General features: G+C 39.3%; 1 protein-coding gene across 2 annotated transcripts in view; it reads right to left on the reverse strand.

Annotated features, from left to right (window-relative positions):
• The window catches only part of AGAP1 (ArfGAP with GTPase domain, ankyrin repeat and PH domain 1), a 394,096-nt gene that overhangs the window by 186,376 nt on the left and 192,389 nt on the right, over positions 1–15,331 (reverse strand). For both annotated transcript variants that reach the window (XM_010577896.1, XM_010577895.1), the window contains exons 8-9: positions 8,070–8,225; positions 3,067–3,159 (exon numbers count right to left, since the gene is read on the reverse strand). In XM_010577896.1, the coding sequence (XP_010576198.1) occupies positions 3,067–3,159; positions 8,070–8,225 (249 nt within the window). The remainder of the gene's footprint in view (positions 1–3,066; positions 3,160–8,069; positions 8,226–15,331) is intronic.

The following is a 15,331-nucleotide window of genomic DNA, read 5'->3' on the forward strand; positions in this document are numbered from 1 at the left end:
GCGAGGGGGCGGGGGGCGCTGGCGGAATAAATCTGCTAATAAGCTCAACCAACACAACTGAAGCACTGATCTGCACATATGAGCTTGGACTTCTGCCTTGCACCAGAAGAAGCCCAGCCTTGCCAGCAGTCCGTGTAAAGTATTGCTGGCATGCATATAGAGTAAGAACCTACCAAGAATAAAACAAAGTACTGACAACAGATATTAAAAGGGCCTGGTCACTACATGCTTTTGATGATGTCCCAAAGACAGAAGAAAGAGCATGTGCACGAAGCTGGGAAAGGCATTTTGCTCAACCACAGCTTAAAAAAGTCAGAGGACATTTAACATAACTGGAGGTTACTCATGATACTAGCACAGGGTAGTGCAAAGTGACTTTCAGGCTAGAAGGAGGACAAACAGTGGAAAACATGGTGACAAAAAGATTAAAAGGAAGAGGTTTTTAAGGATATAATAAGATAGCTCTCCCACAGCAATACTGTGAATACTACAATCTGCATCCAACTTCCTGAAAACAGACTCCTCTTGCTATTCCCTGACCATTTGTCACAGAAGCATACCATGATGGAAGGGGCTTCTCATTAGAAGCACAGTAGCATGACACACTAACATTTTTAGGTCAAAAAGTTCCTTTTCACATCCCCCTGTCTTATTCACAGTTAATGCATAAAATAAGAGACACCAGCAGGAATTTCTACTGCCTCAAAGAAATCTCCAAGAATCTGGCACCGGTAGAGCCCACCAAGAACACAGTCGTTATCAGCAATTTAACTTGGTGCCACCTCTACTGATAGGAAGTCTCCATCTAAATAGTGGCTAGACAAAAAGCTATCCCTTGGTCAAACTTCAGGAGCCATTTCTGCTTGAAATAGTGTAGGTTGTAATCAAAGACCACTTCAAACTAATGTACATTTTTAAACTGTAGTGAAACATCGTCAGTATGAATACATACTGTATGTCAATTTTTAATTAAGAGTTTCCACATCAAAAAAAGCATTTTTTTCCTACTCCATCTTCTTTTGCTTCAGTGGCTAGGTGGCACTGGTCTCCTACACCTTACTGCAGACTGTAACCTAGAAAACCTATGAACTCCAAAATCCATTCTCTTCACATGTAAGTATGATGTGAAATACCACTGACAGCAGCCATCCTACAGCACTGCATGCCATTCAGCCTCCCTTTTTTTAGCACCCTTCCAAAACCCCGATGAATAGGATGTATCTGCTGACTACAGACATGCTCAAATATTTGCTGATAATTGCTTGTACGTGACAAAAGGAAATTACCATAATTGCGATTAATAACAAAAAGTACACATTCCCAAAAGATTGGTCATACTCAGTATACAAGTAGGGGGTGCAGGGAGAAATTTTCAATACAGAAATTCAAGAGATTGTAGGGGATATTTCATTACAACATGGTATAGGGCAATCGTACTTAAAATGCTTATCTTACAATACTCTTCCTACAAGTGCATTTTTAATCAAATTAATTTCATACAACAGCATTTTAGAAAAGAACAGTATGTATGCCTTGAATAAATATTGAAAAGTATATTCCTCTGTTTTTTATTCTCAGCTGCATTCGCAGACACTTTTGTTTAATTAGCATTACCCAAAAAGAATTCCAGCCAGTCTAACCCATCTCGTACCACACAAAAGCTGTAGAAAAAAATTCTAGCTTGTTTTAAATGCCTGGAATCTCCTCCACTGAATGCAAAGCCAAATCCTGAGCTTATCTGATTTCAAACTGCTCTTCTGAATTGCAGTGTGTTTGATTAAAATTTGTCTACTAGAGATTCACAGACACGACAGCACTTCTGCTGCCTGATAGTCCCCAAAGGTCTTTTTAACTGCCTTTAAGAAAGAAAATCACTGCAAACAGTTAACGGTACAAAACACCATCTCACCCCTACTTCCAAAAAGAAAAAAACAAACCAAACAACAAACCCACGAACCCCCCAAAGCACATAAACCCACCCCCAAACAGGAGACCCAGGGCTACCTGGCAAGATGAAGCATGGACTGAGGACGGATTAGAAGAGGCAAGTGACCCTCCAGAGGGTAGGAAAGCCACCAAAAGAAACTGGAAACAACCGTGTGGGAAGAAAATAAGCTCATTTCGCTCGGCAATTTTGCTATCTCCAGCAAAGTAACTCACAGAGAAGTAAATACTTGCCAAAACTACCACAGAAACTATTTGTAAGCATCCCGTACAAATGCTTAGAGTGGTGTTCTTAACTGTGTGAATTCAGTGTAATTTAATTTGAGAAAGTAAATGATCTCATTCACCCAAATACTTTGCATCAGATGCCTGCATTGCTTTTGCCTTTCAAAGGAGTGTTCACAGCTACAATTTAGCATTGAGTTTCCAGGCTAATGAAAGTGCATCTAGGCTAGTAAAACAGACCAAAACAAATCCTTGAATTCAAGTCCTGTTGTGTAATGAGGAAGTTTAATTAAGGCCACACATTACAGCTGTAAACGTTCTCTTATATAATAAGGTCTAAATGAAACTGAACCTAATCAAAGTTACAATTCCTTCATTAGCAAATTACAAACAAGAACGCACAGCTGACACACCGGCTATGATTATCACAACTAATTGCCTCGTTGTTACAAACCAGCCTGAAACTGTGTTCAGATGTCCGTCTGCAGTAGCAAATTAGGGCCACATCAGGCTATTTCTGCGATCACAAGGGGCTCTTGTAGAGCGATCTGATTTACCCTGCCGACTGGCAGCACACGGCCCAATCAAAGCCCCCTCTACAAAGGCAGCTTTGAAGCCAGCACAGCCTAGAAACCCGCTCCATATGCAGGCCGGCAGACTGCACTTCATTAGGCCTGTTGTCACATTTTCCCTCTTCTTATTCTAATGATCCTATTTTAATACACATAGGAACCTCTCCTAATTGATGTCAAGTGAGTGACTTCCACATTCATCACCGGAGCACATCAAACACGTCTTGGCGCATGGGCCTGCCATCAGAGTGCTTAAGACCCGAGGTGTGTCTCCAACTATGGAAAGCAAAAAAAAAAAAAAAAAAAAAAAAAAATTTCGGCATACCTGTTTAATTGGGATTGCGCGACCGCTTCCAATGCTATCTGTTCTGCTCTCCAGGACCTTCTTCTCTTTGTCTGGGTCACTCCCTTTCCGAGACTGCAGAGCAAAAAGAAAGTTTGGGCTCCATTAAACATAGTGGTTCACACAGAGAACGCTTTTTTAAAATTTTTCTTTTTTAAAGCAATTAAAAAAAGTATTTTGACACATAAATATAGACCCAAAGGCCGAGACTTAGAATCTACAAAAGTACACAACTGTCCCAAAATATGAATACTAAAATACTGCCTGTAATTTCCAACCATCCACTTGTTTGAAATGGCATTTGGGTTTAAAGAATTACAGTTTCACTGCCTGAAGACACAGCAGATCAGAGGACACGTTTCTGAAGTTTCCAGTAGAGGCTCCAAAGAGGAATGAAGGTTCCAGCTTGCCATTAAAAAAATCTGATATATACATGCATAAACTTACTTATATCTGTGTGGTTTTTAGAAATGTTATCAACTACTTAGAAATGTGACTTTATGATGCTGGTTTTGATCATATTGACTTTTTTTTTTCCCCTACTTTTGGATGGTTAAAAAGTTGGAATTGAAAGAAAAGCTAGCGATTGATGCTGAAAAAAGTTATCTGAACACAATGAAGAAAAATCAGCATGAGGAAAATTTAACCAATGTTTAAATCCTGAATTGTCTCATCTTGGCTTTCTATAACACTAGAACTGCCTTAGGAGTAAGCTCACAGTGCTCACTTCATGACTTTATAAAGTTATATAGGAATTTTAAGAAGTTATTCAGATTCCAGTCCATTATTGTGAAAGAATGCACGACCGTAATGATTTTGACAGATTTATTTTATTACAAAAAGAAGACCTGAGAATCATCCTCCTTAATAACTGAACTGACAAGTGACAACTTCACTCCATTACTTTTCAATAGGAACATTACTCACACAATATCGAAAATGGGAAAACATTTTCATGTGCTTTTCAAATCAGAGATGATATATGAAATGCATACATTTGCAATGTCCAGTATCACAATGGGAAGTTAATGAAAACCAGAGCGACACAAGATCCTGCTTTTCATTTTCAGCCGTAAGAGATGTTTGAAAGACACTGAAATTAGGAGAACAGTTAGGATTGTGGACAGCTAATACCCATTTTCCAAATTATACGAAGGGGTGGAAGGAAGAAAAAAATCCCCAAAGCAGTTGCCTTCGGGCGCAAGAGGAAGGAAGGGGAGGGAGAAAACCCACGGAGGAGGACTTCAAGTAACACCATTCTAAGCAACACATTTACCCAGCAGGGATCCCGTGCTGCTTTCCCCGCTCCACCGGGAATGGGCTCCTATCACTAGTTACTATGGTTCGGGGCAATGGAATGACGTGCCGGGGAATTAAACAAAGAATAAATGAAAGCAAGCAAAACAAGTGGGAGGGATGAAATCCAATGTTCAGGATAACTATTGTTCCTCGTCCTTCAAGACAGATTTCTGAATCTGAAAGTGCCACTTCCCAATAATACAAGGCAAAACAATGCTTCAATGGTGCAAAGCGCCCATAAGTGACATTTTAAAGAAAGTCAGTGAAGGTAGCCAAATCCTTGGGAGGGAAGTTGTCAACTTGAATGTTTCTTTTTTATTTGACTTTTTTAAAGAAAGGATCCTGCCTCTGAAAAGCAAGCTAAATATCTACGCACTATTTTTCATTTTTATTTTTAAATCACCATGTCTTCCATTCCGTAAAAGTAACTGCATCTGGAAATAATACATTGCACATAGAAGAGAAATACCTATATGCAAAAATATTGTCAAATGCCAAAAGCATAGAAACATAGGAATTTCTGTTAGGCAAATTCTATTCTAGCTGCTTGTAATCACAGGATACATAAAATTTTCAAAGGGAGAATCTTAGTGGGCTCTGCTATTTATAATGACAAATCATGCAGTGAAATAGATATATTCTGATCTTTTACGCTTTTGTACCTATGACACACACAATGCATCTTACATCCTATAGTGTAAAATAGACTCGAAACCATAGTGGATCAACATTTGCTAGGACTTTTCCTGATGTCACATCTACACGTTAAGTGGTTTTATTTAAAACTTCATTCAAGCAAACCAGAAAAAGTCCAAAAAAATTAAAATGCCTGCATGAATATCACTTGACTCATTTCCCCTTTGCAGTGGAAGTCATACGCAGATTGATGTCAACATAAAACCTTACCCAAGTTAGGTCTGTGAAATAAGATTTAGTCCCAGAGGGATGCAGCACCTGAGTTTGGGCACAACCAGAATCCAGTATCAGCAGTCCAGAGAGCCCCAAAAGTAAGAAATCTGATCTCTAATAGTAGATACTGAGACAGAGAGCTCATTTTAACTTTTAAAAAAGTCTTGCTTGCAATTCTGCAAAGATGCAAGATAGGTAATGCTGAACATGGGAAAGAAGATGCATCTTACTGTACCAGAAGTTCATTCGCCCCATATGGGATTGGACACACAGTTACAATCAGTTCTTTGCTGAAGTGGACCTCATATGCATCTTAAATCCCCACCTGTGCTACACAGTATTATTTAGTTGTCCCTGTTAATACAGTGCACAAAACAAAGGACATTTACCCTTGTGCTATATTTGATCTATTTTATCACTTAAGTAGAAAGTCAGCTATTGCAACAATGGCTTTACAGCAAATATTAATATTCAAAGTCAAAAAGATCAGATACTGCATTTAATGCACTTAAACATGAACATGCTTACAATTCTCAACCCTATTTCAACTCAAAAGCTGTAAGCATTTTAAGAAAAATTGTTACCTGTTTTCTACTTAACCCAATTTTCTTCCAACACAAAAAGCTCTTTGTGTAGGAAATTACACATATTACCTATGCTAGATAACAAGGGGCAATTTGCAATTAAACAGAAATATATTTGATTCTGTAAGTGATAAAGGCATAAGCAAGTAACAGGCTAGGAAAGAAGCACAGCAAGAAACCCAGACCTAAACAGTAAAATATTTTGATTACATACTCTGTTCATAACTAGACAGAAAATAGTGGTCATATTTTTATTCAATTAAATAATTCCAGGTTATAACTTGGCTGATATGGCATAAAACCTGAGTTACAGCAGGGTCAGTGTTAAGTACTTCAGGACATGGATTACAGGGCAACTCATTACACAACATTCAATATGTCCAGAGCTTAAAAGACAAAGCTAATTCTGAAAAGTCAAATTATTGTTATTTTTTCCCCATAGGACTTGTTCTCCCCCCAATTTTCCCCCGGTTATTAGACATTAAGACAACCATCAACATCCTCTCACATTAGTAAATTTGGTTCTCACTATGCTATTAATTATCACAAACCAGAGCTTTAGTCTATTTGTTTACAGCAAATGCAGCTGACTTTAACGTTCTTCTCAAACCCTTTCTGCAATCGCAGATGGGTATATTTTTCTCTATTCACTTTCTCAAATTTATACTCACTCTAATTTAAAACATCCCCAGTTTCCCAAATGTCAACAACATCTATACAGCCCTTATGGCATTTTATGCAACCTTCAGACCAGAAATGGTCGGCGAATGCTTTTGAGGGATGCTGTAGTGTCTCAGCTCCATTTCCAGAGGTATTAATCTGCTGGCAGTTTCTGGGCTGACACTGACATCTAGTGGGGTTGGTAGCTCCTGAATATGCCCAAATGGCAGTGAGTATTCCCACCAACAGGAGGAAATCTGCACGATTGCTATAAAATACCAGCATCAAAATTGGACCCCTTTTCACATGCCACTCATTTTTGCACATTTTATTATTTTGCACCTAGACATTTGCGCCTAAGCACAAATGCATGATTTTCATTCCTTTGTAGGAGTTTAAAAATCTCATTTGAAATCAAAATATCACTGTTGGGATGGACACATGAAATACAATCCCTGTGACTCTGTGCGGTCACTCAGCGCTCCAAAACGATAACAAAACTTTCTACTTGCTAAAGGCTGAGAGATCAGATTTTGTTTAGAGTACAAGGAAATGGTTTTACCATTTTTGTATGCGGTTCCCTGGATGCAACCAAGGAGCGAGCTACCTTTAGGAAGTGAACATGACATCACCTTTGGAATAAAAAAATACAAACTCTTTACGATGACAAGGAAGTCATGGCTTTCTAAACGCATCTAACATGTAGCTACCATCACCAAGGGACTTACATGTGAGCCCACAGAGATTCTGGTTTTGCTATAAAGCGTGTTAAGTGTCAAAAAACTGCTTACAAAACCACAATTACCGAGGCAATACAATCCCTAAGCTTTCAGTAAGACTACTAAACTAAGGAAATCATCACTCAAGGCTTCATTATCATCTCCCAAACTACTTCTCCATAACAAAGACCTATCATATTGGACCAGTCAAGCCTTCTATTTAGTACATTTTTTTTGCCTCTCAATGAAGCAAACCCCAGATGGTTTGGGAAGAAAAAAAGTCATTTTAATCTCCATCATCTCTTAGCCCTGGAAAAGTGAGTTGAGACTGTATAGTAATAAAAGCAGCATGGGGTAGTTATTTTGCAGTACCGCATGGTATTCCCATGGTAAACCTAAGACCTCTCCACAAACACAGGAGACCTCACAAGGGAGCCCTGCATCAGCAGCATTATTCAGTGTAAGGGCAGGATTGGGGAGAAGAGGCCCAGCTTTCTCTTTGATTACTGCCAAACCAGGGAATCTAGACAGGTCTGAGAATTAAAGTTGGAAAAAGGCTCCAGAATTCAACTGTGGATTCACTTGCTTCACTGCAATTCCCAACAGGAGAACTTCACTGTATTTAGTTTCTGTTAAGTCCTCCAACAGAACCACCCCATGGTAATTCTAGGGTGTTTTTGATTTTGAGCCTACAGATCCATCTCAACACTCCTGTCTGGATTAGACCAGCTCAACTCAACAGGGTTGAAATTCAGGCCATCATCACAGAGCACTATGTAAAATACAGCAATAGTCTCTTCCTTGGCTCACTCACCGTGAAGAGGTTGGATCGGCGCTTGGACTGTTTACGGACAGGAGTTGGTGTGTTGGCAGTGGGAGGGACATCAATCCGTAGCTCCTTCTGGCTGGTGCTTGGAGTTGATGGGACAGAGGAGGAATAATCACTTAAACTCCCTCCTCCATTACTGGTCTGCAAGGATTAAAGTTAGTTTTAAACAGTGATACACTGCTTTCAAGAAATTACAATCCACAGCTGTATCTTATTCAGTCCTGATATGCAAGAACAGCAGCCTAGGCTCAGGAACACAGCGGGACTGCCCTACTGCCACTTTTCCACACATTTCTATTCCAAGCCCTTAAATATTTTCCCTGCCATTATTTTTTGAAAACTTAGATAGTTCTGTTGATATGGCAGGCACATTTTCATTCTATACAATATAACCTTAACTGGATATAAACAGTTTAATTTGTTTTACTAGTGTATGAGTAAGCAAAACATTGGGCAAAGTCTGTAAATTCCGTTTTTCTACTTCAAAATTGCTAAACCAAATTCTGCCTCAAACCTAAATAAAAATACCTAGTGCCATAGAACTCCATAGCTGGACTTAATCCTAGTCTGGAGACATCAGTTCACTGAGAGCTAATCAAAAAAATGAAAATAATGCAGCGTTGTAAAATGGCTACTATGGTGATAGATAGATAGTTCCCAACACATTTGCTGAAGCCATTGGTACAGAGATACAAAACTTTAAAGGAAGACATTCCAATTTATTCAAAGTAGCCAAAAATGTGAAGTTACATCATAGTCTTGAAAGAAATAAAGCTGTCACTTAGCCTATAAAGCAACTAATGAATTGAGGTAACAAGTTACTAATAGCGGGAAGGTGAGGAAACCAGGCAGAATGGAAAGGACCAAAAGGTGATTAAGAACAAAGTCTTGATTTTTTTTTTCTTTTTTCTTTTTTTAAATTATTACACATAACATAAATGAGTACTAAAAACATCATTAAAAAGTATGTGGAAGTAGTCTGGAAAGACAAAAGGACAGATTTTTTTTTCCCATCAGATACAAGTATAGCCTTTGAGAATATACTGTATATGCTGATGGACAACTGGAGCAGAGCCAATGTGGAAAATTCTGCATGCTGTTGATGAAAAGCTCACCGGAACAGCAGCAGTGGTTGAAGGGTCTGGACAACAACTCACTTGTAACTTATGAGGGGGGAAATAAAGGTCTGTGATGCACACAAAAGGGCAAAAGAACATCTTCAAAGCAGCCGAGTTTCCTAAAAGAAGCGAGGAAAGAAAGTAAGAGGGTATTTCCAGGATGCCTGAGAAGGATTCTCCCATGACACTTAACCCGTTATGTGGTCTCATCTTAATTGCTATAGGTAGGAATTCACCAGGTAAAGTTGCTCAAAAGGAAAAGCAGGCACTCCAATGTCAACTCTTCAGCGTTGCTCCTACACTAGTGACTGTTCTTACACGTGCACGAAGCTGCCATACAGGCAAGGCACTCCTCTGGGGAGGCACCAGCAGCCTGACGGGACTTCTCACATACTCCTCGGAGGTCAGTGTACGGACCAGGGTCTCAAGTTGCAAGCAGTCATCATGAAACTTCTGAAGGAGAACCAAGCAGGAGGCAACCCTTTATATCATCCAGCTGAAGTGAAGTCTCTTTTGATGATTTCAAGTCCTCTTCTGATTCTTCCAGCTTTTCCAAATTGCCCTTTTTTTTTTTTTTTTTTTTTTTTTTTTTTTTAATTTCAAGAAGCAAAGGGTAAAAAGGAAGAGGCATGAAAAAAGCAGCTCATATTTGGGCTGAAAGGCCAATCAATGCAGACAGAAATGCAGGAACACAACTTCTGAAAGTCACTGTTTCTCTGTAAATAACAACATGTTCCTCAGCTCATTTCTGTGTGACAAAATAGGACTGATAATACAGCAAATGAGCTTTTTCATGGAGAAAGTTTTCCTCTTCCCCTCTTTAAAAAAAAAAAAGAATTAAAAAGATAGATAAATAGATATAAAAGGACATTAAATTTCATCTTCCCTTCATTCTGACTGAACTGGCGAAGCACATGGCTGTCAGGAAGCCAGAGGTAAGGGTACTGAAAGTAACAGAGGATCTTGAGAAGAGTTCTTCTACAACATTTTCAAGTGCCAAGAAGAAGTAGCAAGTAGAATTTGGAGACAGCCCAAGTATATAAAACAAAGGAGATGAAAGAATGAGAGCCGAAATTATCATTTTTAGTGTCCTAACAGAGAATGGTAACACCAGAGAGATGAGCAGGACAACCGGGGAAGAAGGGACCTCAATTTACCCCGCATTCGCTTTCTCTATGGCATCTTGCCAAGACACCAAGTAACACACCAAACATACAGGAGAGTAAATGGCCTGCATGAAGACACACTGAGCCTGTGGAGGTCAGAGATTACCTCTCCAAAGAAACACAGGAAAGACTCTTGCATGAAAAACAGTCATGAAAAACCATGTACCTAGGACACTCAAAGTGATTGCCAAAAGTTTGCCAAAGTTCAAACAGCCAAAGACTTTTAAAATGAGTACTCAAACCACTGGACATGCCACAGATGAGGAGGGTGGTATGGAAGCCTTCAAACCTGGCTGACAAAAGAAGGTATAGGAGGAGAACAACTGAACACTCACCAACTGTATAACAGCATTAGGGAAGGAGACCAAAGATGCTGGTGTCAAGGAATGGCTTTCAGACTAGAGTGGTGAGGGCCTACTGTCCACTCTGCCATGACTGAACCAAACTGGGGCAGGGAAAATGAGGGACAAGGAAATCTTCCCCGTTAATGGGAAAAGGCACTGAACGCATTTAAGATTAAAACTATGCAGCTGCAAGGCTCACCCGAGGAGAAAAAAAGATGACAGTAAGTGATGAAGATGACGGGGAAAAGAAAGATCACAACAGGGTTATGCCTCAAAACACTTAGAAGAAGCCTCTTCTATGGAAAGGAGAGGAAAAAGGCAAGAAGGAACGATTCAAATGTTGTACCCTGATGACAGGATTTGAACCACAAGCTGTTGAAAATAAAAGGATGCAGCTATGTTGTTTCATAATATCAATCAACTTGATAACTATGCACTGCCACCTGTTTTCTTCTTTAAACTAAAATTAACAGATTTCTACCCTAAATGCCTATTTCCCAGACCAGGTACATAAAGGAGTCCCTAAAATGTTACCTTTTTAATCTTTCGTCATCTTATAGCATCATTTTATACTTTTTGCAGTGAGGCACTGTCTCCTGGATTTTTAAGTGATTTATTTTCCAGGAGTGCGTAACTCTTAAAGGAAACCACATACACGCTGGGCATTCTAGTCCCCAAAGACAAAACGTTCCTATACAGACAGCTTCTATAAGGCAAGTCCTGCAGGCAACATTTCTCTTCACACATACTAACCCCACTGGATTTCCAACTTTGTAAATAAAATTCTGAGGTGGTTCAAAATAAGCCACGTCAAATCCGCTGGCTGGAAAAAAATAATTACCTATTTCAATAAAAGACTTAAAAGTGGAAAACTTCAAGGTTTCCACAGCATAAAAGCATGGCTACCAATACCGAACAAGCTCCAACTCCTACTGAGCGTGCCAATAATTAGCAAATATATAGAACTATACGGCTGCTCTGAAACACCTCAATAGAGAGAATGGGTTTGACAAGGAGATGCTCAGCCGTGACTTCCAAGTTACAGCCTGTACAGGCAGGAGCAATGAAAAATGCAACCAGACAAGCACTTGTAATCCATGTTCTTGGTAACATCTGAACTTAATGCACTCCTGAAGGAAACAAAAGGTGGTGAGTGGTCTCTGTTGGGTTGTTTGCCTGCACCAAATAGAAGTCTAGGGACTTTGCCATTTTAAGATTGTAGAGAGCAGCTTCCTGCCACCGGTATGCAAGCATTTAATAACAAGTTCACTGGAGTGAGGTACAGAATTTAGGACACATGGCAATAACTATAATTCGCAGAACTTAAAGTTTGTCCCAAGCCATATAAATCAAGTCAGTGAATCTGAAGAACAATCTTCCTTACAGCACATGTAACCAAACACATATCAAATATAAACGCATTTGCTAACTGTAGACAAACTGGTCAAATTTGTGGCAGTCAAACCCAATCAAATAAGCACTCTAATACCCATTGGGACATCACACAGCTTAACATTACCTTTACAATCAAGTTTTTCCACTAAGCTGCTCTCAAGACTTGGACATACCTGAGACATCAGCATAAAGGGCCATTTCTGAGTCACTGCTCTAACCAGAGTCATGGCAATAGGGACAGAGGTCAATCAAATGACTGTAGATGGGGAAACTATTAGCCCCAGCAGAACCATTTTCACAGATACATCCCTGTTTGGCTTTCTCAGGTGACAGACTGTCCCGTCCTCATTAAGGCAGTTGTGCCCAAGCAAATGTGCTTGGCTTCTGGACATACACAGTACAACCTTGTCTTTCCTTCCTGCTAGGAAGATACACAGCGTGATGGCAGTCAATGAACTTCAGCACACCATTAGAGAAAACCCTGAAAGTCTTTCATTTCGGGGATATGTTACTTCTAGAACACACCCTGTGTGAATGGCCAATACTCCATTTACAGAAAAGTGCACCTTTAGTATCTATACTGGCTTCTAGCTTTGTTGCCACAGACTGATGCTGTAAAAAAAGTCACGGTCATGGCAGCAAGCACAAATTTAGCAAAATATTGTCACTACACTGTTAGAAGACAAGAACAACTCAGACGAAGTTATCAACCTGGCATAACTTGACCAAATAGGTCCATTCAATGCAGTTACCTCAAAGGCAGACACTGTGAATGAAAGCATTAAAGCCCGTAATGAGATTCCTGCCAGTATCTCATTAAAAAAACCAAAAAACTTTGTATACAATGTCCACAGTTCTGTGCAGAAAAAGGATTGAATCAAGTCAGATCCCACACTTTCACATATTTCAGATTTCCTTAGTAAACAAACCAGAGAGTAATTTATGTGGCATGACAGGAGCTCAGCAGTGACCTGCATTAAGAAATGGTTAGACTTACCCTCGTATTTGCAAGGGGCATGTTCCTGATTGGCCACTTATACAAAGGTGGCAAAATATTCACCTTATATCTTACATAAATTATCTGGTATCACCAAATGATTCATAGAGCTTACATAGTACAAATGTCAGGCCAAACCACTAAATGAAAGCATAGGAAGAATAAAGCTGAACTTTTTCTTCTTGACAAGTAATCCAATACAAACAGAATCAATGTTTTTTTTCTGCTCTCTAGATATCCCAGGACACCCTCCAGAAAAATCATCTCTAACCACCGCTTGAGGAGAAAACAAAGGCAGTGGGTGCTACTTCTGAAACAGGCAAGAGATTGCCAGAGCTTCAGTGAGCCTGGGAACAGTTGGAATAAAGCAAGCCTTGATCAAAAGCATAGATTACATACCCTATGACAGAATGCATTTGGTGTCTGCACCTTCTGTTCCCAGGGAAAGCAGGGAAAAGCGTATTTCTGTAGAAACACAGAAGCCTCATGGAAAATTCTTTAGTCAGGACACATTTTTCTTTGCCACTGGTGTACAATTTTTCTCTTGAGAGTTACATTATCTCAGTCTTTCATCTGAAAACATTATAGGTGGGCATCCAATTTATTCAAGGGATTTTGGTGATATACAGCCACACATCTGAAGACAGATCAAGGAGGGAAGTGTTTAGTCGTTGCCTCAGCAAAGGCCAGAAAGCTTTGAGCATGCTGCTGTAGAATACAAATTTGACAGCAGATTTCAAACCTAGGTCCAGATAAATGATTCCAGAGATTTCAGCAAGTCTAGCCCTCCACAGCAAGACCAAACTGTCTTGTAATAATTGTATTATTTTCCCCTATTTAGCAGTTTAACCTCATCCTTTGGGATGTATTAGAACTTGGCCATCTCAGGAGCTTTTGCCTTTTCTCATTGTAACAGCAAGGTAGAGGAAAGAGCAGATCTGTCCTAACAGACAGGTCAAAGAGCACCAAGAGAATCTGAAGACAACTTCTAAAGACAAACTAAGCTGGCACATTCAAAAAAAGTAATCTCAAGGAAATCACTAATAATATTTAATTAACTAAATGTGACAATAGGCATCAATAATACAGTGGCAGCAAACTGCATTATGAACTGGAAAATCTAAGAGAAGATCAAGTCTGAATCTGAAGAAACGTTAGAAAGGAAAAGGTAACAACAGGCATAAAAAAAACTAACACAGGAACAGAACCACGGTCCTGAGAAGATAAAGAAAGCAGGAACAAGTACACTGACAGATGCACTGAGTTTTGACATTTGAGTCCTGGAGAATGCACTTCCATACACATGCGTACTGTGTGTGAAACAATGTGCATGCATGAACAAAGGGGAACACATACGTATATATATAAAATGCTTATTTGAAATAAGTATTAGAGATTACTTAGAAATAACCTTGTAAATACAAAAGGATTATAATGTATGTTGCAATGGTATTAAATATTGTTTTAATTTCTCTTTTAGTTTTCATTTTGCAATTACATGAAAAAGCAGAAGGAAAAGCTAGTTAGGCAACGTAGTCTCTTCTTTATTCAAGTGCCCAAAGTATTACAACAGATTATTTCATCCCAAATGACCCCCACTATAAAGAAGATAATTGTACCCTACTATTTAGTGCTTATCCTTAATCAGGTCTCATATACAGTAAAATAATGGATGATTAAGCTGACTGCACTTTGCTTTTAATAGTTTAATTTACATATTTAGACAATCACATTGTAGTAAAAACTTTACAGAGGCATAGTGCAAGCATAAATAATGCATCTTTACAGATTTGCAGCAGGTAGTAGGGAGCAAGCTTGTGTGCTAGCCATACCTGAGCTGCAGTTTAGTAAAATGTATGTTAAGCTCCATACCCTTCTCAGGTATAATGCAAATCTCCCAGGAGAGTGACACTGCTGACGAGTAAACACGTTTCCTTGCACTGCAGTCCACACGTATAATGATTTTGCAGGTGACTTTACATGGTAGCACTCACTACTCACTCAGGTAGTATTTTTAAACTCAGCATGGAAGGTGTGGTGTCTAAGGTCGCTCTCTGTCACAGCAGAATACATGTTGTACAGGCAGACATGGAAACATGGTGCCATTTCAATCTCCTCTCATAACAGAGTAGAACATAAACAGCTGAATTCCAGGAAAGACAGCAAGTGTGAAAATACACGCAGACTACAGATTTCAAGGAAGTATAGTCACCAGTAAATAATCTTT

This window comes from Haliaeetus leucocephalus, unplaced genomic scaffold, assembly GCF_000737465.1.
Source record: "Haliaeetus leucocephalus isolate CR32 unplaced genomic scaffold, Haliaeetus_leucocephalus-4.0 Scaffold587, whole genome shotgun sequence".
NCBI lineage: Eukaryota > Metazoa > Chordata > Aves > Accipitriformes > Accipitridae > Haliaeetus > Haliaeetus leucocephalus.